This window comes from Scylla paramamosain, chromosome 42, assembly GCF_035594125.1.
Source record: "Scylla paramamosain isolate STU-SP2022 chromosome 42, ASM3559412v1, whole genome shotgun sequence".
NCBI lineage: Eukaryota > Metazoa > Arthropoda > Malacostraca > Decapoda > Portunidae > Scylla > Scylla paramamosain.
The window spans coordinates 1,262,973-1,290,490 of NC_087192.1; the positions used below are offsets into that span (position 1 = coordinate 1,262,973).

At 40.4% G+C, this 27,518-nt stretch overlaps 2 protein-coding genes across 12 annotated transcripts in view; one reads left to right on the forward strand and one right to left on the reverse strand.

The window, feature by feature from the left end:
• Nucleotides 1–733: 733 nt before the first annotated feature.
• Nucleotides 734–21,182, forward strand: LOC135093339 (membrane-bound transcription factor site-2 protease-like). 11 transcript variants are annotated; one of them, XR_010263311.1, is made up of 11 exons: nucleotides 740–902; nucleotides 4,199–5,197; nucleotides 6,067–6,215; nucleotides 8,625–8,742; nucleotides 10,284–10,387; nucleotides 10,968–11,082; nucleotides 12,810–12,941; nucleotides 13,942–14,131; nucleotides 15,922–16,075; nucleotides 16,879–18,101; nucleotides 18,140–21,182. XR_010263311.1 is itself a non-coding variant. In XM_063992540.1 (11 exons), the coding sequence occupies exons 3-11, from the start codon at nucleotides 5,123–5,125 to the stop codon at nucleotides 17,342–17,344; spliced, it is 1,503 nt and encodes a 500-aa protein (XP_063848610.1). In that variant the 5' UTR covers nucleotides 740–902; nucleotides 1,980–2,139; nucleotides 4,199–5,122; the 3' UTR covers nucleotides 17,345–21,182. The 11 variants fall into 11 exon arrangements, 6 of the variants coding, with proteins under 6 accessions (XP_063848615.1, XP_063848612.1, XP_063848614.1 ...); XR_010263312.1 differs by having other exon boundaries at nucleotides 16,879–18,089; XR_010263313.1 differs by having other exon boundaries at nucleotides 16,879–18,083.
• A 3,461-nt stretch (nucleotides 21,183–24,643) lies between these two features.
• The window catches only part of LOC135093358 (uncharacterized), a 166,678-nt gene continuing 163,803 nt past the window's right edge, over nucleotides 24,644–27,518 (reverse strand). Inside the window, exon 7 of the mRNA XM_063992590.1 lies at nucleotides 24,644–27,429. Within this exon, the coding sequence (XP_063848660.1) occupies nucleotides 27,277–27,429 (153 nt within the window). The 3' untranslated portion in view covers nucleotides 24,644–27,276. The remainder of the gene's footprint in view (nucleotides 27,430–27,518) is intronic.

Consider the following 27,518-nt stretch of genomic DNA (forward strand, 5'->3'; position numbering starts at 1 on the left):
TCTCCATTTTCAGATCAGAACACCAAGAGGGAGTCTGGAAAGAAGGTCCAGCTACAGAACATCAATGCTGGCAAGGTGGGTTGAGTCAGGTTAAGTTTGGTTAGGTTTAGTTAGGTTAGTTAAGTTGGGTTAGGTTGGGTTAGGTTAGGTTAGGATAGGTTGGGTTAGGTTAGGATAGGTTAAGTTTGGTTAGGTTTGGTTAGGTTAGGTTTTGATTAAGTTTGGTTAGGTTAAGTTAGGTTAGGTTTGGTTAAGTTAGGTTAGGTTGGGTTAGGTTAGGATAGGTTAAGTTTGGTTAGGTTTGGTTAGGTTAAGTTAAGTTAAGTGAAATTTGGTTAGGTTAGGTTAAGTTAAGTGAAATTTTTATTTTCCATACTTTTTTTTTTTTTTTATAATGTAAACTTATTTCATCTATATTCCTGTTTTCTGTTACTTGTTCATGCCAGGGGTGACAATAAACATGAAGATTATTACTGCTTTTAATTCCACCGAGAGAGAGAGAGAGAGAGAGAGAGAGGAGCATTTTAGCTGAGCCTCTCCTGCGCTGGTTCGTGCGTTTGCTGCGGTGACACGGTACAGCTGTGAGATAAATTTGCGTTCATGACCACGAAGGGGGTGTTCAATGGGAAAAGGGCAATGAGGAAGTGATGATATTTATATTATTTGAATTATTACTTGATAATATGTCAACTTTTCTGTGTGTGTGTTTGGGGGGAGGAGAGAGGGGATGGAGAAGCAGACACAGGTGGCGCTTGGGAGGGAGAGCGGCTGGCTGGAGTGTTTTGGTCGGTCCCGGTCAGTCTTGCCCCACACACTCTGGTAATAAGTGTTTCCGTATTCCCGGCAGCTTCTCCCTGTACCAAGCACCGCCACGCAGCACCAGAGAGCCATGAGTACGTAAGGTGAGCCAAGCGGTGCCAGCCTTCCCTCATTCAGCCTTACTGCCTTCACAGGTTCCCCCCTCCTACTCCCTGTAGTGTCTTGTAGCTGTCTATTAAGGCTTTTTTCGTTATTTAGGTATTTTTTAGGGTTATTCATTTATTTTTAGGTTTTGTTTACATCTGAGTATGGAAACAGTTGGAAATTTAGGCGAATATTGAAGAGTCGTCAATATGTAAACAAACCGTCAGCTGAGGTACAGGCCGGGCGTCAGTGTTTTCAGCCATTATTTGCCTTGTCTCTCACTTATTGTAAGCCTAACATATCAAAAGATACAGCCACATGTCTAGCTTTCATATCCGCTGGTCAGATATATCCGTCATGGCCTGGTTTTAGTGTCACGAAGTAATAAATAAGGCAACATGGCCGCCGGCTCCTCCACTGAGGTCGGCCCTGAGGACATGTTCCGGCCTGTGGGTTCCAATATTTTTTTATATTTTCCTTAATTACTTTATTCGGCTTCTATAGTAAGTTTTTATGGTTTCTAAAAATATTTTGTTGCTGTTGAAGTGTTTATGTTGCTTCAGTTAAGTAACTGGGCTGAATTTTGTGTATTTTTTTTTATGTAAATATAGGGCCGTTTTCACGGTTATTTTTACCCACCCCGGCTCTTGGCTTTTTTATTTGAGGCTGTAGTGAAACTTTTATTGCTTTAAAAAATCGTTTATGATTTTTAAATTGTTTTGGATTCCTGTTGAGTTGAGTATGTGCATTTTGAAATGGTTTTAAGTTCCGTTAAAAGTGGCGATTTTGTCATTTTTTAGATTCCTTATTTCTCTATTTCAGCTTGTAACTAACTTTGCATTGCTTGAAAAAATAGTTTCGATTTTTTAAAGTATTTTTTTAGTGGTGTAAAGTGAAATGGGCGGACTTATGAATGGTTTTAATGGTGTCAAAAGTTCCAACACTTTTTCCATATTTGTGTTGATATTTCTTTACAACTACTCAGGCTGGAGATGTTTTGATACTGTGAATATTAGTTTAAGTAATTATCAAATCATAAAATAGAATGCATTCCAGCCTAGCTTAATTTTTTGTAGGGGTCAATTTCAAAATGAAATACGTTACGTACGTAAGCCAGGGGCACTCGCCTGTGACGTCATCAACAGACTGGGACTTCTCCGGCTCCAGTGTCTCTTGGTCAATATTTACCGTAATTTCCAGTGTTTTCCAGGTATTTCCAGCTGTTTATAAACTCAGGTACGTAGATAGTAGTAGTAGAAGGAGGAAAATAAGAGAAATGGAGGAGGAGGAGGAAGAAATAAGGAGAAATGGAGGAGGAGGAGGAGGAGACAAAACACATAAATGGCAAGAAGACAATCTTTAGCTTAGTTTCCCTTGATGCGCTGCCATTCTCTATTATTTGGTGTGTTTTGGGTCCTTTAAGTGTGTTTTAGGTGTATTTGGGAGTGTTGTGGGGTGTTTTGAGTGTGTGTTAAGTGTGTTTAGGAGTGTTTTGGGTGTATATTAGCTGTTATCAGTGTGTTTTGGGTGAATTTTTGGTGTTTAAGTGAGGTTTAGGTTATTTCTAGGTGTATTTTATGTGTTTTGAGTGTTGTGGAGTGTTTTGAGTGTATAGTGGAGTGTTTTGGTGTGTTTGAGGGTGTATTGAGTGAGTGTGAGTGTGTCTTGAGTTTATTTTGGGTGTTTTAAGTGTTTTGGGTAAGTGTTGGGTGTGTATGGCGTCTTTTGGGTGTATTTGAGTGTGTTTGGAGTGTTCTGGGTGCGTTTGGGTGTGTTAGTTGTGTATTCTGTGGTGATGTGGGTGTTTTGGATGTTTTAAGTGTGTTTTGGGTGTGTTTGGATGAGTTTTGTGTGTATTTGGGTGTGTTTCGGGTATGTTTTGAGTGTTTTTGGGTGAGTTTTGTGGAGATATTGGTGTGTTGAGTTGGTTATGGTTGTTTTGAGTGTGTTTGAGTGAGTTTTGTGAGTATTTTGGTGTTTTGAATGTGCTTTGGATGTTTTGAGTGTGTTTTGGATGTGATTGGGTGAGTTTTGCGCTCTGTCCTTCCTAGGGACTCAAAAGACGAGAGTTTTGTAGGTATTTTGGTGTGTCTAACTACTACTACTACTACTACTACTACTACTACTACTACTACTACTACTACAACCAATCTTAACACAATCTACACTCAAAACCCTTCCTTTTCCCCCTTCTCGTCCCTTCTACCCCCTTTCCCCCCCTGTAACCACCCCACCCCTCACCTGCCGCACAATTACAGGTACATATTTCTGGAGTTCAAGGACAGGGCAGCAGCAGAGGAGGCAGTGAGGCAGAGGAACTAGAGCCTTTTAAGTGCTTAAATCTTGCTAATCTGTCACTAGAACCGTAAAAACATCCTTAAAAACCTCACCCCTTCAACTAGAGCCTTTCTTTCTTCTCTCCTTCATTGTGTCTGATTGGTGATTACTAATATATTATGGAATGTTTTACAGTGTTTCATAGTCTGCTTGAGGTTATTGTTTATTTAAGATTTTCCAGAATTTAAACGGTTTTCATAGTCTGCTTGAGTCTGTTTTCATAGTCTGCTTGAGTCTGTTTTCATAGTCTGCTTGAGGTTATTGTTTATTTAAGATTTTCCAGTTTTAAACGGTTTTTAAACAATTCATCTGGCAATCTTCTAAAAGGCTGTTATGATATTTTTTAATTATATATATATATATATATATATATATATATATATATATATATATATATATATATATATATATATATATATATATATATATATATATATATATATATTTTTTTTTTTTTTTTTTTTTTACCGTGGCCAGTACCTCACATAAAAAAAAAAAAAAATACAATGAGTATCATCGCTGAGGTGTGACAAGCCAGCGTCCCCACAGCCTGACCAAAACAACTGTAAAGGAGGAAAATAGTGACGTCAAGTGGCTTTGAATAGATGATACTGAAGATAGTGGTTTTGTTTTGTGCTCATAATGTAAAAGAAAGAAAATTTATACATGACTAACTTCTCAGTGCCGCTGAAACCCATAAAATACTCTTTAATACTCGTTATAACACATGAATAGAGACCTAAATACACCATGGAAATATCTACGAGAGGATATGAATGATCAGCTGCTTTTATGTGTACAGAAATCTGATTTTAATTTTCTGTTATGTATTTACGGCACCCAAATATGTAACGTTATAATTAGATACATTTTAGAAATTTCTACACGAGGATATGAATTGTTAGTTGCTTTTATGTGCGTAGAAAGTTAAGACTTTAATTTTCTTTTGGATTTGCAGCACCCCAAGAAGTGAAATAATTCCCTCCTCGCCTCGCTGACGCGTTCGCCTCGCCTCGCCTCGTGGGTGACGTAACCACACCAAGCAACACAAGTTACACAACACAATGAAAACGTCTTCCCACACATTCAATAACGGTTCAGCGGATCTTCATATTTCCCTTTGCATTTTTTTTCAACGCAAGATATATTTCGGCTGTATGATAATTTACGAAGTTCATTCAACTCTGCAGCCTCCAAGTTCTCGCCTAGAACACTACTACAACACATGAACCACATTAGAATAAGTGGAAGCCAGTGTTATTTAAAAGGAAATAAAAAAGCTTCTTCTGTCCTTTGTCATCGTGAATATACTGTGGAAATAGTAATGATTTATAGGGCAAAATAGAGAGAGGCTGAGCTCTAAGCCAAGGCCAGAGGAGATAAACCGGCATTCGCACGCAATGTTTATGTGAGATGCTTGGCTCTTTAGCACAAAATATACATGATTCACAGTTCATATCTCGTCCCCCATGATCATTTCCTAAAGTTCAGTCAACTCTGCAGCTTCCAAAGTTTTCACCCAGAACACGTTAAACTATAGACAAGCACCACATTGCAATAAGCGAGAAACCAATAATATGAAAAGAAAACCAAAAAGCTTCCTATACCCTTTATCTTCGTGAATACAGTGGGGAAATGATAGATATTTATGAAGAAAACAGAGAATTTTAGGTCCAAGCCAGGGCCAGGAGGGACAAACGGGCATTCGGAGGCAATGTTTATGTGTGAGCTACGTGGGTCTCAGCTGGGTGCATTTGTGCCGTTTTGAAAGGGTGGCAGGAGCCCTACTCGCACATTTCAAGCTGTTAGGAGACGCCCCACGCCTCCTTCATGTGGGCCGAGCTTCTCTCCCCTTGCTGTGGTCCTTCTAACTGCTGACGAGATGGAGATACTGTCCTTCCTTGCCGTGGTGGGGCTTATCCACGCGGCCCTCTACTTCACCGACCAGTTCCTCAAGGTGGGCAGACAGGCAGAGGCTAGGCGGGGAGCGTGTTGGGAGGGGCCACGGCCGTAAAGATGAGCTTTGTGTATCAGTGCCTTCTGGTGAATTGCGAGGGAGATGTATGATGTTTATTGAGCTCTTCATTGAATTTATTAAGGTTCATTGTGACTAATCTGTCATAGTTTTATCACCACTGGAGGACAGGCAGGCATGGCCACGCTGTCATTAGGTGAGCTCCCAGTCACTGATTGGCCATTGCATTCTGGTCTGTTTTAATGCATGCAGCAAACTGATTATTTTCTTTCCTAAACTTTACTTACAAGATAATGGATTATGCATATACAGAGTCAAGTGTCTTGCAGATAATTAGGGTCATTGTTGCAACACAGAGTAAGGTTGCTGAAAAGAAAATGCCAATGCTTCAGTCAGTCAGTGAGTGAAGTTATCCCTGTGAGAGTGTTACCATTGTCATTTGCTCTTGGCTGGTGAAGTTATTAAGCCAGATGTTGCATGATGTAGTGTAAGTAAATCAGGTATTTCTGTAAGTCACATCTCTCTGATACAGGAGTACATGCAACTCACTACAGGAAGGTTCCATTTGTATAATTTGGAAATGCTCGTAACTTCTGGAAGGAGGAGACTATTTGATAGCATGGATAATGTTGGTAGTAGTTGCAGGATATGGAGGTGAAGCAAAAAAAGCACAGTTAGGTCAGCCAGTGGTGATGAGTCATTACAGCCAATGAGTCTGATATTTGCCCTATCTTAAGGCTCAGTCTTTCTTTTCCTTTATATTTACATCCCAAATTAACATTTTCAAGCATTAGACATCTGCTAAAGGAACAGTTGCAGTGAGATGACATGACTCTCGTCTCGCTGTACAGAGCTGCATGAACATGCCCTACATCTACTTCCTGGAGAATGTGGGTCTGTGGATCAAGCCGCTGCAGCTTCACTGGTTCACCACGGCCTTCAACCGCACCGTCACCAAGTGGGCGCTGTGGAGACCACGCTTCTTCCGGCTCTGGTTCAGGTACAGGGACGAGTGTAATATCTGGAATTATTAACACGAGAAATTGTTGTGGAGCCAGCCATGAGGAGCAGTAACTAGGTATATATACTCTTAGATAGATGATTTATTGACCAAAAATTTCAGGTCACAAAATTCATCATACAGATGTTAAAAAAAATAGTCCATATATACTCTACAGTTTACTGGACAACACGCATTCTGTTTCACTATGTCTATGAAATATTTAATATATAATTTATTGAATATTAATCTTTTTAACTATCTTTCTATCAGTCTATATCTGATGCTTGTTCCTTAGAACTCTGTCATAGAAGTCTTTCCATTTATTCAGGGTCTTGCATAATGTACTTGCATACTTTATTCCTCTCATTTTCCTCTCATCTCTTTCACATACTCTGTCTTCCCATTTCACTGTATATTGTCTTCTTGTACCTACTGCATGTACCACACTAATATACACTCTCTTAATTATCTCTTTTTATGGCTCAACCTTCAACCACTCCACACATCACTCCTTCACCTTAACCTTACCTTCCTGCAGTGTCACATCCTCCAGGACATCGGCAACCATAGTCTTCCATTTGTCTCGATCTTGCATGTCTTGAATCAACTGTGGTGTTTTACATGACATGTCAAATCTGTTATACACTTACTTTCATCATCCATCCTTCACACACACAGGTACTTCTCAAATAGCTAATTCCAGCATGAATCATATTTACATTTACTAGAGGAATAAAAGCATGCAACAGACACGCAACTGAGGAGTGGCTTGGGGTGTAGCTTCTGAAGAGGCACTCAGGATGTGTGACTCCATACCAGCTGAACCAAGATTGATTTGTTGAGCTTTGAGTATTCTGCTTCCGATTACATCATATACCTTGGCTGGCTGCTTCTCCTTGTCCTTATCATCCTCCTCCTCCTCTTTTTGTTCCTTTTGTTCATTTTTCCACATCCTTCTTCTCTCATTTTCTTATTTTTCTTTTATCTCCTCTTCTTTGTCTTTTACTTCTGCTTTCTCTATCTCTTTATCATCATCATCATCATCTTTTCTTCTTCTTCTTCTTCATCTTCGTCTTCTTCTTCTTCTTCTTCTTCATCATCTTCGTCTTCTTCTTCTTCTTCTTCTTCGTCTTCGTCTTCTTCTTCTTCTTCTTCTTCTTCTTCTTCTTCTTCTTCTTCTTCTTCTTCTTCTTCTTCTTCTTCTTCTTCTTCTTCTTCTTCTTCTTCTTCTTCTTCTTCTTCTTCTTCTTCTTTTCCCTATTATCCTTTGTTTCTCTTATCACCTCCTGCTCCATTCCCTTCTCCGCATCCTCTACTTTCTCCCACTCGTCATCCTTTCCCAGAATACTCCAAATCAGACCCTTTCTCTCCTCCTTCCCAGAACACTGCAGATTGGGCCCTTTGTGTGATTGTGTGGGGGTGGACAGTGTCAGGAATGTGGCTTTATCACTTGTCTTCTGTATATTTTGAGTGTATTGCATAACTGTTTATTTATTTGTGTGTTTATTTGTTTATTTATTCATTTATTTATTTGTTTATTTATTTTTCTGTTTTTGTTCATAAGGATATTTATTTTTTATTTGCTCGTTGTTAGTTAGTTTATATGTTTTGATGATGTATATTGTTTCTTTCATTCATTCTCTTCTTACCTTTTAATTCTCTCTCTCTCTCTCTCTCTCTCTCTCTCTCTCTCTCTCTCTCTCTCTCTCTCTCTCTCTCTCTCTCTCTCTCTCTCTCTCTCTCTCTCTCTCTCTCTCTCTCTCTCTCTCTCTCTCTCTCTCTCTCTCTCAATACATTGTTTTGTTCAGCATATTGATTGTGAATAAATTTGTACAGATATGGACAAACTTCTTGTTATATAAAGAGTAACCTCGGATTAATAGTATTTGAGTCATTTCTTTCATTAATGTATTGCATGTTTTGTTTTTTTATATAGTTCTTAGAGACATGCACTCTCTTAAATGTTCCTTACTTTCCTCTGCCTTGCCTCAGCTCCTTCTGTTCCCAGTGTTAGTTCATTGGTGGTCAGTCTAGGAATATTATGTCAACAGGAAACACCTGTTCATGTACCTATCTATTTATCTGTTTAATCCCTTCACTGCTATCTGCTGCATCGTTCCTGACTCACTAATGTTTCCTTTTGTTCTCCAGCCACCTACAATCATTATACGGGCTTAAAATTGTTTACTCTATTTCTGATCCCTTTAACTTTTTTCATGTAGATACTTAGAAAAACTTCATATACTGTTCTTAATGCCCTGAATTATATGTTGTAGTGAAAGGGTTAAACATTACTAATTATCTTCCCCTTTTTTGGTGTATTAGTGGTTAGGTGAAGGAAAGCATATTATGTCACTTGTCCACATGTCTGTCTGTGTGCCTAACAAACATTGCTCCTGCCCCTAGTGTTGGTGCTGTTGTCGTCACATTGCTCCTCCTGCCATCTCTGTTCCTCCTCATCACCGGGCTGGCCAACCACCTGAGGCCGGTGCAGGAGCAGGCTGTAGCCACCCTGCAGCCCATGGTAGGTCTAGCTGCCTCTGTAATGCCCTCTTTCCTCCCTCTTCCCCATCTACTGACTCTGTGTTGGTGTATCTCTTGGGTGCCTGTGTAATGCCCTTTGTCCTCCCTATGTTCTCCCTCTGTTCTTCCTCTACCTCATCTACTGACTCTGCCTTGATGTTGGTGTATCTCTCTTCAGTGCTTGTCAGATATCCTTTGTAATATCTTCTGTTCTTCCTCTATTTCATCCACAGTCTCTTTTGTTGGTGTCTCTTAATTGTCTCTGTAATTACCCTCCATCCTACCCCGGCCTCATCCACTGCCTGTGTTCACCCTGATGTTGGTGTTTCTCTCTCTCTAGTGCTTGGTGATGTGGGGAGATGACTGGTGTACTTGTGTGTCTTCCTTTTATCTTGCTTTTTCTGTGTTTGTTTGTGTTTGTCTCTCTGTTAGTTTGTTTGTTGCTCAGTTTGTCTTGTTTGATTGTGTCATTGTGTGTGTGTTTGTCCTTGTGTCTTTGTCTCTGTCATTGACTGTTTCTGACTTTGTTCTTTTCTGTGTGTGTGTGTGTGTGTGTGTGTGTGTGTGTGTGTGTGTGTGTGTGTGTGTGTGTGTGTGTGTTTCTTTGTTTGTCTGTTTGCAGGTCGGTTTTGTTACTGTCTATCCCCCCCCTCTCTCTCTCTCTCTCTCTCTCTCTCTCTCTCTCTCTCTCTCTCTCTCTCTCTCTCTCTCTCTCTCTCTCTCTCTCTCTCTCTCTCTCTCTCTCTCTCTCTCTCTCTCTCTCTCTCTCTCTCTCTCTCTCTCTCTCTCTCTCTCTCTCTCTCTCTCTCTCTCTCTCTCTCTCTCTCTCTTTGTAAGACACAAACTGCATCTTCATTTCTTCACATGTCCCAAGAATTGGAGTTGTTTTCCTGTAATAATTTTTATTAACTTGATTAGTGGTCAGTCAAGCAAAATAACATAGCATTATCTGTTAGTTAATTTGTCTCACTTATAGCTACCTGTATATCTTACATCCCTCAAACCAAAACTGCCACCATCCACACCCATCAGAAGTAAGCTGAGAGGGTCTTGTCCTGTGGGTGCCCCTGGCTATAAGGATAACACTCAGGATGTTCTTGAGATGTTGAGAGATCCACAGTTTACATTTTACTCACAACCAGGCTCATATTTTTCTTGTCTCAGGTAGTAAATGAAAGTGATGATTGACTAGCTTTTGTTTTTTTAAGTGTATGCAGAAGTATATATGCCGGGCAGTGAATAATAGACATGACAGGTGTTACACAGAATTCATGTTGTTTTGTTTACAGGTGACTGGTGGAGCAGATGGAAATAATTCACTTGATAATGAAATGAATAAATGTCCTTGTTTTAGACCAGCAACTCTTGGTATGTTTTTTTTCTTTTCTCTCTTTTTCCTTTTCAAAGTTTCAGACTCTCCCAGGCTCAGTCATAAATATTTATCCCTGTGTCAACTTTTTTATCAGTCAGTTTTCACCTTTGTCTCATTACTCACCCAGTCACCACCAGCCTCACCACCTCCCTCCCTCTCTCCCTCCACAGGTCCCAGGCATCAACATCCCCATGAAGGAGCTACCTTACTACTTTGTCACACTGCTGATGGCTTCTGTCATCCATGAGGCCGGGCATGCCTTTGCTGCCGTCCAGTGAGTGACTTGCTCCTCACCTCACATTGACCTACTTCAGTTCTCCTCCTGTGTCTTTAACATTATGCACATCTCTTCCACTCCTTCCAAAACTCAGTACACTTATCCTATTGTTTTTTTACTTCTCTTTTGGGACTGGCACTCTCATTGGGCCTTTATTTATTTATGTATTTATTATTTTTTGCACTTCTTGTTACCCTTAGCCAGTTCCCCTCCTTCATAAAAGAAAAGAAAATATCCTTTCCATCCTTCCCTCCTTTACCTAAACACCCTTTACATGTTCCTGTTCTTGCATTCCCAATCCACAGAAGACTCCACTCCAGGTCTTCTCTCCCACCCTGGCCAAACACTTCTCCCCGTCCACACAATTTAAGACCAAACTGGATAAATATAGAGACAGGATACTATGAGATTACTCCCCTCCTGTAAACCACAAGTAGGTAAATACAACTAGATAAATACACACACACACACACACACACACACACACACACACACACACACACACACACACACACACACACACACACACACACACACACACACACACACACACTGAAGGATGCACAATATTCCCCAGGGAAGACGTCCATGTCAACGGGTTTGGGTTCCTCTTGATGTTCATCCTGCCGGGCGCCTACGTGGACGTGCCCACCGAGGAGATCCGGGCACTGACACCATTCAGGCAACTCAAGGTGGGACACTAAGCATTTCTTTCTTCTTTCTCTGTGCTTCTTTGTTTGATCTCAAGAGACTCATAACATTCACATTACTGATCATATCTTTTCATATTTCTTTTATATTCATATACATTCCTTAACTTTCAGACAGACTAGTTAAAGGAAATATAGATGTTCCCAGATTAGAAATTTTCAGCCTTCCTTCCTCATTCCTTATAGTTGTCTTTGATGATCCACAGATAATATAGCAACATAGATATTACTTTTGCTTATTAAACTGTACTGTAAGCCTTGCCACTGAGGGTAGTGGCAACACAGAGTGCAAGACAGAGTTGCAAGCAGTAGGTATTATAACATTCCTGTGCCACTGCTGTAGTAGAGCATGGACATCATACACCAGGTCTTCTGTAGAAAAGAAATTATCCCCATAAGGGCATCCCGTAAAGGAACATATCCACCTCCTGGAACTGTGCATTGCTTGGCATCTCTCCTCTGCATTTACAAAAGTGAAATTGAACTCTCATCAGACAGAAAAAGAGGCATTACTGAACAACTTTTGTACTGGGGGAAAAAAAAAGAAGAAATAACAGAACTTTTGAAACTCCTATATTGGAAAAAAAATTATAATGGAATCACTCCCCATTTAGAATAGAAGATAATTCATCACCTTTTCCATGGGAACTAGATGACACTGAGAGTACATATCTCTGTCAAGGCTGTTATATGAAATGTGATAATCATTCTCCAAAGAGTTGCAGGGAAATATAGGGAAGTTTGAAAAAAATATAAATAAATAAAATAAACAAAGCGAATAAATAAAACTGAAATACATAAACCTGGATCTGCATACATATCAGCTTCTGCCTCAAAATTCACTCCCTACACAGGGACTGCCACGTGTACATGTGCCTGACGGCTTCCTGCAGCTTCCCTCGTTTTCCTTTGCTCTTATCATTCCTTGCTGACAGAAAGTAAACAGAAAAACGTGCAAGACAGACGTTGATGAATACATAACTACCAGAAAAGAAGAAAGCTGAGGTCTCTATGTGAGAAAAACAGAAGCAATCACTATATGGGTGAAGACATCTTCCATAATGATAAAAAGAAATAATAATAAATAAGAATAAAAATAACTGTAAAATGTGTCATATTAAAGAAATTGAACATTTCTCTTAATGTTGTTGTTATTATTATTATTTTTATTGTTATTGTTATTGTTATTATCTTTTTTTTATTGCATGATATGCACTGCAGAACAAGAGGAAGAGCAGACAGGTTACTGAAGCAACCTCTCATGCTCCACAACACATTTATGAAAAACAAAAGAAAGGAAAAGCAAGGCACATGAAGAAAAGAACATAAAAAGACAGGGAGAACCCACTTTCAGAAATGTGTTGGAACATGACCTAAAAGTACAGCTGATTCAGTGTGCTCAAAGACCTTGATCTCAAGGGAGTTCCAGATCTGCACTGTTGAAGGCAAGAAGCACCTAGAAAAAGTATAACTTGGATTGAGAAGATGAGCTGCATAGGATGCTGAGGTGTTCCAAGCATGCTCTGTGATATCCGGGAAGTACTGGTGTCAGTTGTAATTGTGATTTAGGTAGTGTCATTTCTGCAGCTTGCACAGGGACATGACAGCTCTTTGCATTCCACAAGCAGTCAAAATGTAGTGCCACCAGCCAAAATCATGCTTCTGTCAGCCAACTTGAGTGTTCACTGACTCCTCCTCTCCTTGGCCAGATCCTGTGTGCCGGTGTGTGGCACAACATTGTGCTGGTGATGCTGGCGCTGGGCCTGGGCCTCTCCACACCCTACCTGATGTACCCACTGTACGACAGTGGGAGGGGCCTCAGCGTCATTGCCATAACCAAGGTGTGTGTGTGTGTGTGTGTGTGTGTGTGTGTGTGTGTGTGTGTGTGTGTGCATGCGTGCGTGCGTGCGTGCGTGCGTGCGTGTGTGTGTGTGTGTGTGTGTGTGTGTGTGTGTGTGTGTGATTCACCTACGGTCATCTGCTGGTCACCCAGCCAGCCATTCCCTTACAGAAAGAGCTCAGAGCTCATAGTGACCAGTCTTTGGGTAGGACTGAGACCACTTAAACACCACACACTGGGACAGCGAGGTCACAACCCCTTGGTTTACAGCCCGTACCTACTTGCTGCTAGGTGAACAGGGGCTACACATTAAGAGGCTTGCCCATTTACCTTGCCGTGCCAAGGATTCGAATCCAGACCTTCTTGGTTGTGAACCGAGCGTGCTAACCACTAAACTACGCGATGTGTGTGTGTGTGTGTGTTGGGGGGGGAGGGGGGTGCTTATTTTTATTGTATAGATTGACCATCTGACATAATTTAATCTGGAATGTAATTTAATCCAGCATATTTTCAGCAAGCTACATCCACTATCTTTTCAACACACTGTGGCTGTGTAATTAGTTCACTGTTTGTGGCCACAAATGACACTACAATTGTAGCACAGTACTGCTGTTATGTGAACTTTTCCCCCCATGTCATATTTGGTCCTGGAAGACACTTCTATTGTTTTGTGATTACAATGCTGGCAGTGCTTGTCCCTGTACATTCCTCTTTGCCATTTTTATTTATTTTTTGTTACTAATTTATTTGATTATTTTTATTTACTGTATGTCCCCACAAGGGTTTTTACAGGTACAGTAGTTGTTTTTATGTTCTAGATTATAACTGTACAGTACTCTAGCATTAGCACAGATGGGTGACAGACTGTAGGTGATTACTTAGACTGGTGTTCTGACCTACACTGAAAACCAGTTTCAGTGATGTAGGAATGGAACTCTATCATAGCTCTCAAGGATCCGCTCCAGATTGTTATGGCTATTACTGTATTTGACTTTCTCCAGGACTCTCCTGCACGTGGCATGACAGGTCTGGAGGTGGGGGATGTCATCACATCTGTCAACAAGCAGCCAGTGGTTAGCGTGGCGGAGTGGCGGCAGGCCCTCGTCGCCAGCACCACGAAGGACCAGACGGGCTTCTGTGTGCCCGAGGCCGTGGTGCACAACCATGACGAGACAGTGCAGCATGGTGAGAGTTAGTGCCTGTGTTTCTGTTGTGTCTTAACTCGGTAGTTGTGTATGCCGGGGTGTGTTTTGCAGGTGAAGCTTGATGTGTGAGTGAGTGAACTTGCTTAACTCTTTGGTTGCTTGGTAACAGTATATTGTGTTTGAGTAACTCCAGACTATTTTACTAAGGGGAAGTAACACCATAGGCACCAAAGGCCTGAGCTGCTTGATCACTCCTCTTGCTGGCAGTGGGGGATTTCAGAATGATGTACATATACTCAAACCTTATGCCACACTGTTCTGTCAGTCTTGAAGAGAACCCATAGCAGTCAAGGATTCAAAACCATTTACGATTAAAGTCAAACGTAAATGGGAACAACAACAGAATTAAGAGATTTTTTCCCTATTTAATATGTACATCAATATTTTTTAGCAAATATCACAAGTCTTGCTCATAAATGTGAATTCTGTAATAAAGGACAAAAATATCTCATTCCAGACATTGAAAATTCATAAATAAAATATTAATAAATCAAGATTTGCCTGTGGAGATTTTGAGCAACACTCCACCTGGTCCTTTCTCTGTGTTGGCATTCCAGTCTTTGATGTGCGCTTCTTGCCACCGTCACCACTTCATCTAGTGTCAGGTTGTGTGGGTTGTGAGGCTGTTGCATGTATGCAGGAAAATAAATAGTTATTTCTACTTACTGTATTTTTGTTTATTATTGTCATTATCATTATTTTTTCGGTTGATTCATCTATTAATTTTTGTATGGTTGAGAGTTGATAAAGTTTAAATAAAAAAAGCCAGTAGTGAAAGGAATAAAGAAAAGATGTATAACACCATTGGTGGGTAGGTAGGCAGGTAGGGCACCCAAGATGAATATGTGAGGCTGACACTTTACCAAATATCCCACAAGTCATGAATTAAGGCAACAGTGAAGAGGAAGACTTTGTAATTTGTTCAGTAAAGAATATTTTAGGACTAACTGCATGGGAGATTTGTTTGATGTGTTTGGTTTTTGTAGTAAAGTCTAGTGCACTTCTTCATGGGGAAAAAGACATGCAGTACTTCAGACAGGTTTTAGTTAGTATGATGTGTGATGCCAGCAGCCATGATGCACCTCAGGGCTCCCCACACAACATGGAACAAGAGGCTGACAGGATCTATGTGTGTGTGTCATCTTTTTTTGTGCAACTGATAACTGTAGACTTACTGGACCAAAGTGTTCATTGTCGTGTCTATTGTATATGTATTTCACATACCTCTTTGAATCTGAGTCTTTTCATGGATATTTAAGCAGTATCTATTTGTATTGCATCTCCATACCTGGTCCTGTAAACTGTGCTGCTGAAGGGTCTCATCCCAGCCAGACTCTGAGCACCCATGTAAAGTCTCCTTGGACACTCCATGGAAACACTGGGAAACTGATCTGAGAGTGGGATGAATCTTGAGCCATGAGGGACAGTGGCTGGGAATTGAATCCCTAGCCAGATCAAAGGGTGTCAGGACCATTATGATCATCAGGCCTCGTTATAATTTTTGAGCCCCTTTGTATTCTGTCACTGCACTTTTTTTCTTTTCTGTAAGAGGGGCACTGGCCAAAGGCAACAAAGAAAATTAATAAAAGGCCGACTCGGGTCAAAAGGATCATCCAGAATTGGAGAATAAGTGTCTTGAAACCTCCCTCTTGAAATAGTTTAAGTCATAGGAAGGAAGAAATATAGAAGCAGGCAGGGAGTTTCAAAGTTGCTGATATAACCATTGCATCTATTCCTTACAATGCCTGTATGAGTGTTCTTGTACTCTCCACTCAGCGTATGAGGGTGTGGATGGGTCTGTGCAGTGCTGTGAGGGCGACAGTGATGCCCACTTCTGCTTCGAGCTGCTGGAGGACCGAGAGGCAGATGTAGGTGTGGCCGCCATGCACCCATTCTCCTGCCTCCCTGCCCGCATCGCCATCGCCAGGAGGTGAGATGGGAGGAGACTTGCACAGGACAACCAGGATCACCACACTCTACCCATTGTGCAGGAAGCGAGGGGAGGCTAGGGGGGGGGTTGTGATGCAGACCCTCCATGATCCCTTACTTATTTTTCTGTTTGTTTTGAGACTAATGTAATGTTATGGGTGTGCTTCCTGCTCATCTTCTTTGTCATGGCTTGCTTTGTGATGATGTCATGGGTGTTATGCTGGTGTCTGGTGCACACACACACACACACACACACACACACACACACACACACACACACACACACACACACACACACACACACACACACACACACACACACACACACACACACACATAAACTGTGAGAATAGAAGGGTGGTTGTCATGTGTGGCATTGCAGTCATATAGTGGTTCATTAACTCATGCAAGGGATAATACTCATAATATTGACTGAATAAGACATGGGACAAGAGCATGAGGTAGGACATAGAAAGCAGGGAATTAGACTGTATGCTTCTGTATCTTGGTGAATTGTGATCACATGACAAAGACAAGCCAGTGTAAATTTAGAAACTACCATTCAAAATAAGAATAGCGAATGATGGATGCAGTTAGGAGTGAATTGTTTACATGTGATGACTGTTTGGTAGGCTGTCTATTTCCAGAACACCATGTAGCCACAAATTGGGTAACTTGAGCAGCTTTGTGTGTATTATGATATTATGACCACAACAAGACAGAGCATCAATATATATTTATTTGTTGAACCAAGCAAACTGTGGTAGGATGTGCTGGACTGCAGCTGGTGTGTTCTCATTGCAGTGACAAGGTGTGTGTCACCTCCACCACCTGCCCCCCAGACACCCACTGCCTGGCACCTTCCCTCAAGAACATCACACGACTGGTGCAGATCAGCCGGGGGATGAGGGGCGGTGGGCTGGCAGCGGAGCAGGAGGACGTGTTGTACCTGGGGCCACCAGCCTACCTCTACCACACCGTCACCCTCACCAGCTACGTGACCAAGTATCCCTACCTGTCCCCGGCCTGGCCCAGCAGCCTGGAGATCTACTGTGACTACATGGTGAAGTTCTCTGGGGCCCTGGCTGTGCTTAACATGGTGCCTGTGCTGTACCTGGATGGCTACTGGATCTTTGGTGCCATCATTGACTTCTTCCTGGCGCCTCGCTGTGACCACATCACCAGGAAGATTGTCCATGCAGTCCTGACAATGGTTGGGAGCATGCTGCTCTTTGCCAATATTGCTCTGGGTGTGTGGAGCATTTTGTGAGGACACAAGGTTCGGTGGTGTGTGGCTGTTGGTGATGTGTGTGTGGTGTGTCAGGGCCTGGTGGTGTCCTGTGTGCTGGGTGACTTGGATGCTGGCTAGTGGACCAAGTGGTAGATGTAGAAGTGGAAAGACCTGCCATAGTATTAAAAGCGTGGGAATTACTACATTTTAGTAGTAATCCCCACGATAACTTAATATGTTATTGCATATCTTGTGATTCTCACCCCTCAGTGTTCAGAAGGTTTGATATGAAGGCTGTAAATATTCAAGAATGGAGGGCCAGTGTCACTATTGAAAATATTACAAGCAAGTGCAGGCATGATCCGGTAGCCATGAGCAGCAGGCCAGCAATACACAGGCCACCACCGCCATGACGCCTGGGTGCAAGGTGCCGTCCACTGCTGTGGTGCAGTGTGCTACTTTTGTCTGCTTTAATCCTCTAGTCCGGGTGTGGTGGTGCATGGTGCTGCCTTGTCAGCGGCAGGGATGTCAAGGGTGACCGTGGTGGTGCATAGTAAGTAACATTGACCACCAGCCTTTGCTGGAAGCTTTGTGAAGGGCAAGTGAGTCATGCAGAGGAAGCTCACTCACGAACAGTTTGCTTACACGTGTATATATCTCTTTCATGCTGAAATGCTCTCAATGCTGATTTTAATGTGATCAACTGGTACAAGTTAAGTATGAGGAGTGGATGCTGTTGTGTGTGTGTGTGTGTGTGTGTGTGTGTGTGTGTGTGTGTGTGTGTGTGTGTGTGTGTGTGTGTGTGTGTGTGTGTGTGTGTGTGTGTGTGTGAAGGGCAAGCTGTGGTGCCTCCTGAGCTGTTGATTCAACCTCACCATGGACTAAAGTGTTGCCACAATGATCAACATCTGGTTGTCTCTTTGCCATTCATTGATACATTCCCAGCTGGCTGGTGCTGGAGTGCTGCCAAGGGTAAAGCTTCAGGCAGGAAACAGCAGCTTGGTGAGTGCAATGTGGGGACAGGACAGTGGGTGGTTGACATCCGTAAGTCTAAAAGTGAAGTGCAGAAAGGAAGAATCCCACGAAGACTATCACATGACATAACTCATTTGCATCTATAGTAAAATACCTCTTATTTAATGTAATCTTTGTAGGATTTGGAGGCACCAGACTGAGCCTGTATCAGGTGAAGGTTTCCAGACTGGGTGAGAGTAGTTGAAGTGACATCATGTCCTGGGGCAATTCTCCAGATCTTACACACCTCATTGCAAGACAGTCTACTTCTGTGGGAGTGCTGAATGAGTGTCAGTGACTGCACGGCTGTATGATGGAGGATAGTTAATAGCAATACTCGCACATTTATGCATTTCTTCATGTAGAAGTTGTTATGACATTGTGTACAAATGACAACTTTTTTGAAGATTTTATAATGTTGAAATTTACTACATAGTTTTCAGAGCTTGTTCTACCCATGTAAGCCATCTAACAATACCCTGATTCAGTGTGTTGCAATATTCCCTCACAGCCTGTGATGACAGTCCCAGAGTGGCTGCCTCCACTAAGGTGTGACGTGTGTGTGTGTGTGTGTGTGTGAATGATGCCTTTGTTTTTCCAAGCATTTATTTTTATAACTGATTTTACCATATGGAGTGAGGGGACCTGGGACCCCTTCCTCTGTATTTGTAATCCTACTTTGAGGCAGGATATAATATCTTGTCACTGCTACCTCCTCTGTAATGGGGATGCCTGCCCAGTGTATTGATAGTTATTACCACATCTGAAACATGGCTGTAATGTTATGTCTGACTACACAGGCCTTCTTGCATGTTGTGACTGAGGGTCAAGCCACTTCCCTTCCAGTCCCCTGTCCCACTCTCAAGATTTTCACACTTAGCATAATGTATTACTATGCACACTTTGATAATCTGTAGAAGCTGTTCATCTTGTTATATCTCTTGATCATTTTGTTACTAGGTACATTGATATATATATATTTTATGATCAACTATTTGTCCAAACTACTCTGTAAAAGAGAATTAAGCTTCCTTATATGGACAAGGAGACAACACATTGTGTGTGTGTGTGTAATATACATAGCTGGATGCGATAATGAAAAAATCTGTCATGAAAACTGATAAATCGATAACAATAACCATATCAGCAATAACCAATAATCAATAACTGGTGATAAATTTATCGCCTGATAACTGATGACCAGTAAATCGATAAATCCAAAATTACAATACCAGCAATAACGATATAAAAAATATATATATATATATATATATATATATATATATATATATATATATATATATATATATATATATATATATATATATATATATATATATATATATATATATATATATATATATATATATATACACGAGACGCAACTGGGCTGGCAGGAAGCACTAAAATTATTGTCATGGAGTGTTATACTTAGGAGTCTGAGTCTGTTCTAAAGGAATTAAAAGATGCTGCATGTCAATAGATTTTTTTTTTTTTTTTTCAGAGATTCACTGGGCCTTGTGAAAGTTTCAAAATCTGAAAATGTTTCTTAACTGTATTATTCCTCATTTTATAACTTTAATTATTCAACATAGTGAAATCAGAAGTATATCACATAAAAACCAAGAAAATGTCTATAACGAAATATAAGTCACAATTGCATATACTCTGTGTAGGACACAATAAACAGGTAAAGTAAAGCGATGGTGAACAACCGACGCACTCAGTGTGCTTACCTTTCAGTGCAGTTTAGTCGTTTCTTTACTTTTGGCACTTGGCCCCTTGTTGCACCCAACTACTAATATATATATATATATATATATATATATATATATATATATATATATATATATATATATATATATATATATATATATATATATATATATATATATACACATACATACATACATACATACATACATACATACACACACAATTATGGGTACATATCTAGTGCCAGATAACCCAGATAGAAAAGGGAAGCAGCTAGCAGCTCTATGAGTCCAGTGAGTGAAGTGCGCGACATATTTAGTTGTAAGTACTTATACAAATATATTGGAGGTGTGTGTGTGTGTGTGTGTGTGTGTCAGGCACTGGTGTTGAAGTGTTTGGTGTGGGTGGTGTGGCAGTGGTGTGGGATGACCGCTTGTGGTGATTTATGGTAGGCATCCATCTCTGAATTTTATATTAAACATTCTACATCCAGGAAAGTCTTATTACCAGACGTGCAGGAGCCTGCCAGTGAATAGACAGTTAGTGAACCTCAAGCAACAAGGAGTACAAACTTGTCTCGGCATTATAGTAACCTTACATGCCTTATGTTGCTGTACTCTTTAGTTCGTATTATCATGGTGCCAAGATTCAGTGCTTTATTTTACCTTGGGATCTGGTTATTGCCTGGCTGCTGACCTTGTTTCCATTTATAAGTAGTCTTCAGAAAAAAAAAAAAAAATGCTGTCATTATACTGAAAAATGTTATGCTTCTTTATAAGTACGTAATACTAATAATGAACTTGTAATTAATGAATAAATAAATGATTAAAGCATCCATATAGGCTCTTAACACAAGCAATTAATATACAGGAGAGAGAGAGAGAGAGAGAGAGAGAGAGAGAGAGAGAGAGAGAGAGAGAGAGAGAGAGAGAGAGAGAGAGATTATTAATGACGTTTAATCGTATTTTACGGCTCTTGGCATAATCACATGTAAAGGACTAAGATAAACAATAGATAAAATAAATAGAGGCACAGATGAAGGTAGTTACAAGTCTACCTCCGTGAGTAGATGCCACTGATCCTTTTAAGTGGTTAATTACCGCCTCGTACGAAACAATATAAATTTAAGTACCACCACCATCACCACCTTAATATAACTTTATTTATGGTACAAGTCACTGATGGTCAACGAAGGATAATTAATTCATAGATAGGTAAAATTCATAGATCAAGGGCAACTAAAATGAGTGATGAATAATTTAGATATTACGAATACTGGTAAGTATGATGGACTGCAAGATTACTAATTGCATTTTTATATTATTTTGTTAATGGGTAAACAAATTTTTATCTGTCTGTTTATCTGTATATCTATCCATGTCAAACTGTTTTAACCTTTTTTGTGCATAATTAGTTTTATCTCTATCTATTTTTATTTATTTGATTATTTATTTACATATATGTTAATTAATTGATCTATCCATCTATTTATTTAACATTTCCTTGTCCTTACTAAACATACCTTGCAAACCGGATCAATACGTATTACAGTACCCAAATAAACCACGCACCATTTATTAGTCAACCCCAGCTTCCAAAAAAAAAAAAAAAAAAAAAAAATGACACGTACGTACGGGCAAATTACAGTTAATTACCCTCACCAACACACACTCAATAAGGGCTAATGATATTGATGTAATTGCGGGGCGGCGGCGGCAGCTAGGCTAGAGTATGTTATTTTGTGCTAGCTTATGACGGCGCGGCTGTAATGGAATATTTGGCGGGGTGATCACGGCCATTGTCTGGGAACCCACTGGTGATTATATTTGGTGCCTCTATGAATATAAACGAGAGCAAGTGACAAAACTGTGGGGGTGGTGGTGGTCTCTCTCTCTCTCTCTCTCTCTCTCTCTCTCTCTCTCTCTCTCTTCTTCCCCTCCCCCTTTGTCATATCTTTATTTTACATGTGTTTATGGCTTTCAATTTTTTTTCTTTCTCTTTTTTTCTTCCCTTTTCCCCACGTCTCTCTCTCTCTCTCTCTCTCTCTCTCTCTCTCTCTCTCTCTCTCTCTCTCTCTCTCTCTCTCTCTCTCTCTCTCTCTCTCAGCTGCATACAAGAAGTTTCTGAAGCTGTAATCAACTAGGCTCAGCATATCCTCTCCTTCCTCTGTTTATTTATTTTTTTTTAATCTTTCTCCTTTTCCTCCTGTAGTTCCTCTCTTCCTTCCTTTCACATCTTTTTCTTGTGCTTTATCCTCTGCTCCTCCTCCTCACCTACTGACAATACTTGAAATTCAAAAGATAAACGAAAACAAAGGTAAATGAATACTAGCATTACTTTTCCTCCTCCTCCTCGCCTACATCTCTGTGGCAACAACTTAATACGGCTAGCCTAATAGTTAATAAAGGCATCGCACACCAGCACTTCCTCATCCCTGCTTGTGTTCATGCTCTTCTTGTTGCGATTGTTACTTATTGCTTGCTTACATTGTTTTTTATTGCTTTTTATGACCGATACCTTTCCCTTAGATATATAACCTTAAAAAAATGATGCTTATTTGTTATTTATTCTTTTACGCATGGAAGAAATTGTGTTTAAGAGCGCAAGACATTTATTACTTTTCACTTACTACTATTGTTTCTCATTGTATTTTTACTACCTACACTTAATCCTTATCTAATCCATCTTTTTTTTTTTCTATTTTATGTAACAGTGTTCAAGTTCGCAGTCTGGGCAATGAATTAACGTGTTTTTTCAAGGCCTTATCGAGACGGGTCATGCTGAGAGTGTGGTAAGGAATTAGAATAGACATGTTTGTTACAGTATGTGACGCGGCTTGACTCAGTTTGGTGACTCGTCTGACCTTTTGACCTGAGCTTTTGAGTGGATGTGAGTCTAATGCAATGAGGAATCGGAGAGGAAGGTATAAATAGATAAGACGAAATTGTAGTCTTAATGATTTCTAAATTTACTTGTCTCCTTAATAGTGTTTTTTTATTTTTTTATTTACTATTCATTTATTTTTCCGCCAAGGAGGTTGACGATTCGTAAAGTTATATGTTGAATGATGAATCCACGCATCTCTCTCTCTCTCTCTCTCTCTCTCTCTCTCTCTCTCTCTCTCTCTCTCTCTCTCTCTCTCTCTCTCATTTAATTTGCTAGGATCTAAAAGCAGAACTATGGAAACTAATAACTGATAATAATACATGGATTATTACTATTTTGAGTTTAGTTGTGTTGAATAGATTCTTCTTTTACTACTACTACTACTACTACTACTACTACTACTACTACTGAAGAGAACAACAACAACAACAACAACAACAACAATAACAACAACAACAACAACAACAACAGCAACAACAACAACAACAACAATAATAATAATGATAATAATAATAATAATAAAAATAATAATAATAACAACAACAACAATGGACGCACTGTCTGGCTACTACAATACGAAGAAAACATTATCGATTTTTTTTTTTTCCACATATATCTATCTATTTTTTGCCAGCTCCTCTCGCCGTCGTTCCTTTCGCCTCACCTCGCCTGGGCCGGACCTTGCCTTACCTGCAGCTACTAATTAGATATCCGGCACAGGTGAATACTCAATACGGATACGAGGAGAGAGAGAGAGAGAGAGAGAGAGAGAGAGAGAGAGAGAGAGAATCTATAATAACAAATGAAATACCAAGATAAAAAAAAATGCATGATTAACGAAAGCAAACACTACATGGCTACATTAAAATACTGGTAATAGAGAGAGCTATACAATTTTATACAATCAACTACGTTAAATTAGTTAGTTATTCATTTATCCATTTTTCACTTGCAAACATGCCTTGAATCAGATGACAGACTAATAAGAATAGGCTTTATGCATTTTTTTTTTTTATATGAACACCGTTAACGAGCAAAAACGCTAATTATTCACCATCATTATTTACACAGAAAGGAAAAGGAAAGAAATAGAAAATGAAAGAGAGAGAGAGAAAAAAAAAAAAATCATCTGGCATCTACTAATTATTTTTTGTTTATTAATTTTTTAGGTGACAAATCATATTTTCTAAAAGTTTATAAGCGAAAAATTAATTCTTACTCACTAGTTTACAAGCGAAAGACTGGTTCTTGTTCAATAGTTTAACAAGCGAATGATTAATATTCTCGTTCGGTAGTTTAATAGGCGAACGATTCTAATTTTCGTTCGGTAATTCATAAGCAAAGCATTCTAATTCTTTTCCAGTAGTTTGAAAGCAAGGGATTAACAGGCTCATGTTGCTTACCATTTTAATAAGAGAGGGATTAGGTCTTGTTCAGTAATTTGATTCTTCATCAATAGATGAACAATCTAAGTATTGATTCTTAATCAGTAATTAACAAGCGAACGATTGTAATTTTCGTTCTATAATTTAGGAGCAAAAGATTCAACCTTTTCGTTTAATAAGTAACATACAAAGGATTCTAATTCCCTTTATTAGTTTCCAAACGAGGAATTCGATCACTTATGAATGTACGTAATTTAGCCTAACGTCTCCCTTCAACATGCATCTACCTAAGGAGAATACCAAACTGGCTAATGGATGCAGAAATAAATAACTCTGGTACACTTGATTTACTTTATTGATATAATGATACAGTGAGTGACTTGCAAGAGTTTACAGAGGTCCTAACTCGCTAGTTGTGAAGGTGCTGGGAGCGGGGGTGGGAAGGAAGTGAGGGAAGGAAAGGAGGGAAGGGAGGATGAGGAGAAAAAGAGGAAGGCAGGTAAAAACGGGAGGAATGGAAAATGAGAGGAAGGATGGAAGGAAGAAAGGGAGGAGAGGAGGATGGAAGAAATGAATGAATGGAAAGGAATGAATGAAAGAAGGAGAGAAAGAAGAAAAAGGAAGGAAGGAAATAAGTGTAGCAGGCCTTTTTGAGATAGAACTCGTGAATCACAATAAAGGAACTGATGTATACACACACACACACACACACACACACACACACACACACATTTCTTTATATAATTCATTCACTCATCAACATCACAACAATTTACATACAATTAACATTATATACAACTTCCCCACTTGATATGATTATTATTTACTAACATTTTTATTTCTTTAACTATATTTGCTTCTTCTTTTTATTTTTTTTACATAATTTCAATCCTTATTATTTCCTTTCCAACAAATAACCATTGATATACGTTGAATAGTCTTCGTTTCGTATTTTCTCGTAATATTCTCAACCGTGTATATACATAGGCAGTCAGTATATATATGAAACAATTACTAACACATTTCTTGGTTATTATCTTTATTACACTTCTTGGTTAATTTACATCACTACGCATACATTATTATCTCTCTCCCTATGTAGCTCTTTTATTTGCTCCTCAGTGACGAAAGTCGATACGTCTGCGAAGCTGAGCACTGAGAGGATGATGGGAGGTTACAATACATTATCATCTTTTCATACATAGTGAGTCATCTAAACAGTGAGACAAATCCACAGTGACAAAATCATATAGAAAACTCCCTCACTAACATAGGAGTAAAAGCAGAAATCTGAATTAGCGACGCGAATTTAGCAAGAGAAGAGGAGACAGGAAGGCCGCAATCTGTCTGTCAGTCTTGGAGGCGAAGCAACGTGTTGTGGGTTTGACCGAGGCGCACGTGGCGGGAAGAGGAGTGGTGGGCTGACTCCGCGCGTTTAATCTGATTTCCCTTGTGTAGTGCTTGCCGAGAGTTTCCTGAAGGCGCGCCAAGTACGGTCAAGTGTCCAAGGTAAGCTTATGTTTCTCAGTGTTCGTTTGTTTATTTGTTTTTGTTTATCTTACATGGCCGTGTTTTCAGGTGTGTCAGGAGTGTGGGTAGCTCACTGGTGGCTGCAGCAGGTGGGCGGGGCTTTACAGAGGGATGGGACGGCGGCACATTGTTAGGAATTATGGATCCAAAGCAGTGTTTTTGATATTGTAAAGGGTTATATTCCTGGTAGACTTTCAAAGATAGCCGTGTCTCGTACAGAGGAAGAAGAGGCGGCAGAGCTCCCCGGCTAAGGCCTTCACGTCAGATTACATTATTGACCAATCGAAGATGTCTGGGATGATGACGCTTAGGTACACAGCTAACGCAGCCTTCCGTCATTATCTCCTAGTCGAGGGGTCTGCTTCTCTTGACTTCCTAATAAGTAAGCTGCTGTGATTTTTGAAAAGAAAAAAAAAAAGGAAAGAAATCCTGTTAACAATCTCTTCATATTGCTTTGGATTCGTAATTTCTAAAAATCACCGTAGGGGTATATTGGTGGTTATACGCGCACACACATACGTACACACATGCTCGTTACTTCACCCGTACACACGCAGCCACACGTGTTATAGGGAGGCAGGCTGACTGACGAGCAGCGGCCACTAGTGTTTTTAGTTTCATTAAAGACAGATTTTCATACATTTACTCGTCACGTGCCTGGCATTCTTCCTTGGGTCATCTTGGATTCGTGTGTTGTGACAATTTATTTTCTGATTTACTATTAGCAACACAATTTTCTGAGTTCGTGTTAAATTTTCCTCCGCATCTCATGGGTCCAATGAGCGTTTGTGGAGTGAAACCGTGAACAGTTTGCCTGACGCCGCGTTTGAGGGAGGGAGGGAGGGAGGGAGGAAAGACTCACTCGCACTGAAGCACAGAAACAAACGCAGTCGAAGCCGTGTTTACTCACAAAATTCCAGTCAACAAGCACATTAATCACTATGTAAGTTGCAACACCATCTTTTCATCATGACACCATTTACATCACAACTTCCTTCACCCGTAGCACCACCATTCACCACTGAAGTACATCCTTATGCCCGCAGTCCAGTGATTATAATATCCTTTGGCAGAGCAGGTGTCAAAGAAAACGGAGGGATAGGGGGGGGGATGTGGGTGTAAGGATATTTTAGGGTAGACACTAACAAATTTATCTGTAGTGGATAAGAGCGACAGGTGAAGGATCTTTAGTAGGTAGGGTTGATTGATTGGTTAATTAATGGCTTGACTGGACCAGGGCATCGTAGCAACGGGGTCATAAGGCGCCGTGGAGGATCTAGAGATGAGACTAGCTGACTTGCTGGCTTACTGGCTGACTTACTGCTGAGGCGCTACGGGAGAGGTGCTGAGTTTTATTTGCGGTCGTGATGAGAGAGAGAGAGAGAGAGAGAGAGAGAGAGAGAGAGAGAGAGAGAGAGAGAGAGAGAGAGAGAGAGAGAGCTAGATGAGGTGGTAGAGGAGCGGGAAGTGGGTGGTGAGGAGCAGGGGCACGGCCATCAGTAAGGAGAGGTGGAAGAACGAGGCGGCGCGGCTGAGGGCGGCGGAGCTGTATGTGCACTCCAGGCTGCCCGGCACATATACCTTGCACCGCGTCTGTAGGGGGGGGAAGGGAGAAGTGTTGGTATTAGTGGCTCTTCTGTATATACTTCTCCTCCTTCTCCTCCTCCTACTTTTCCTTCTAT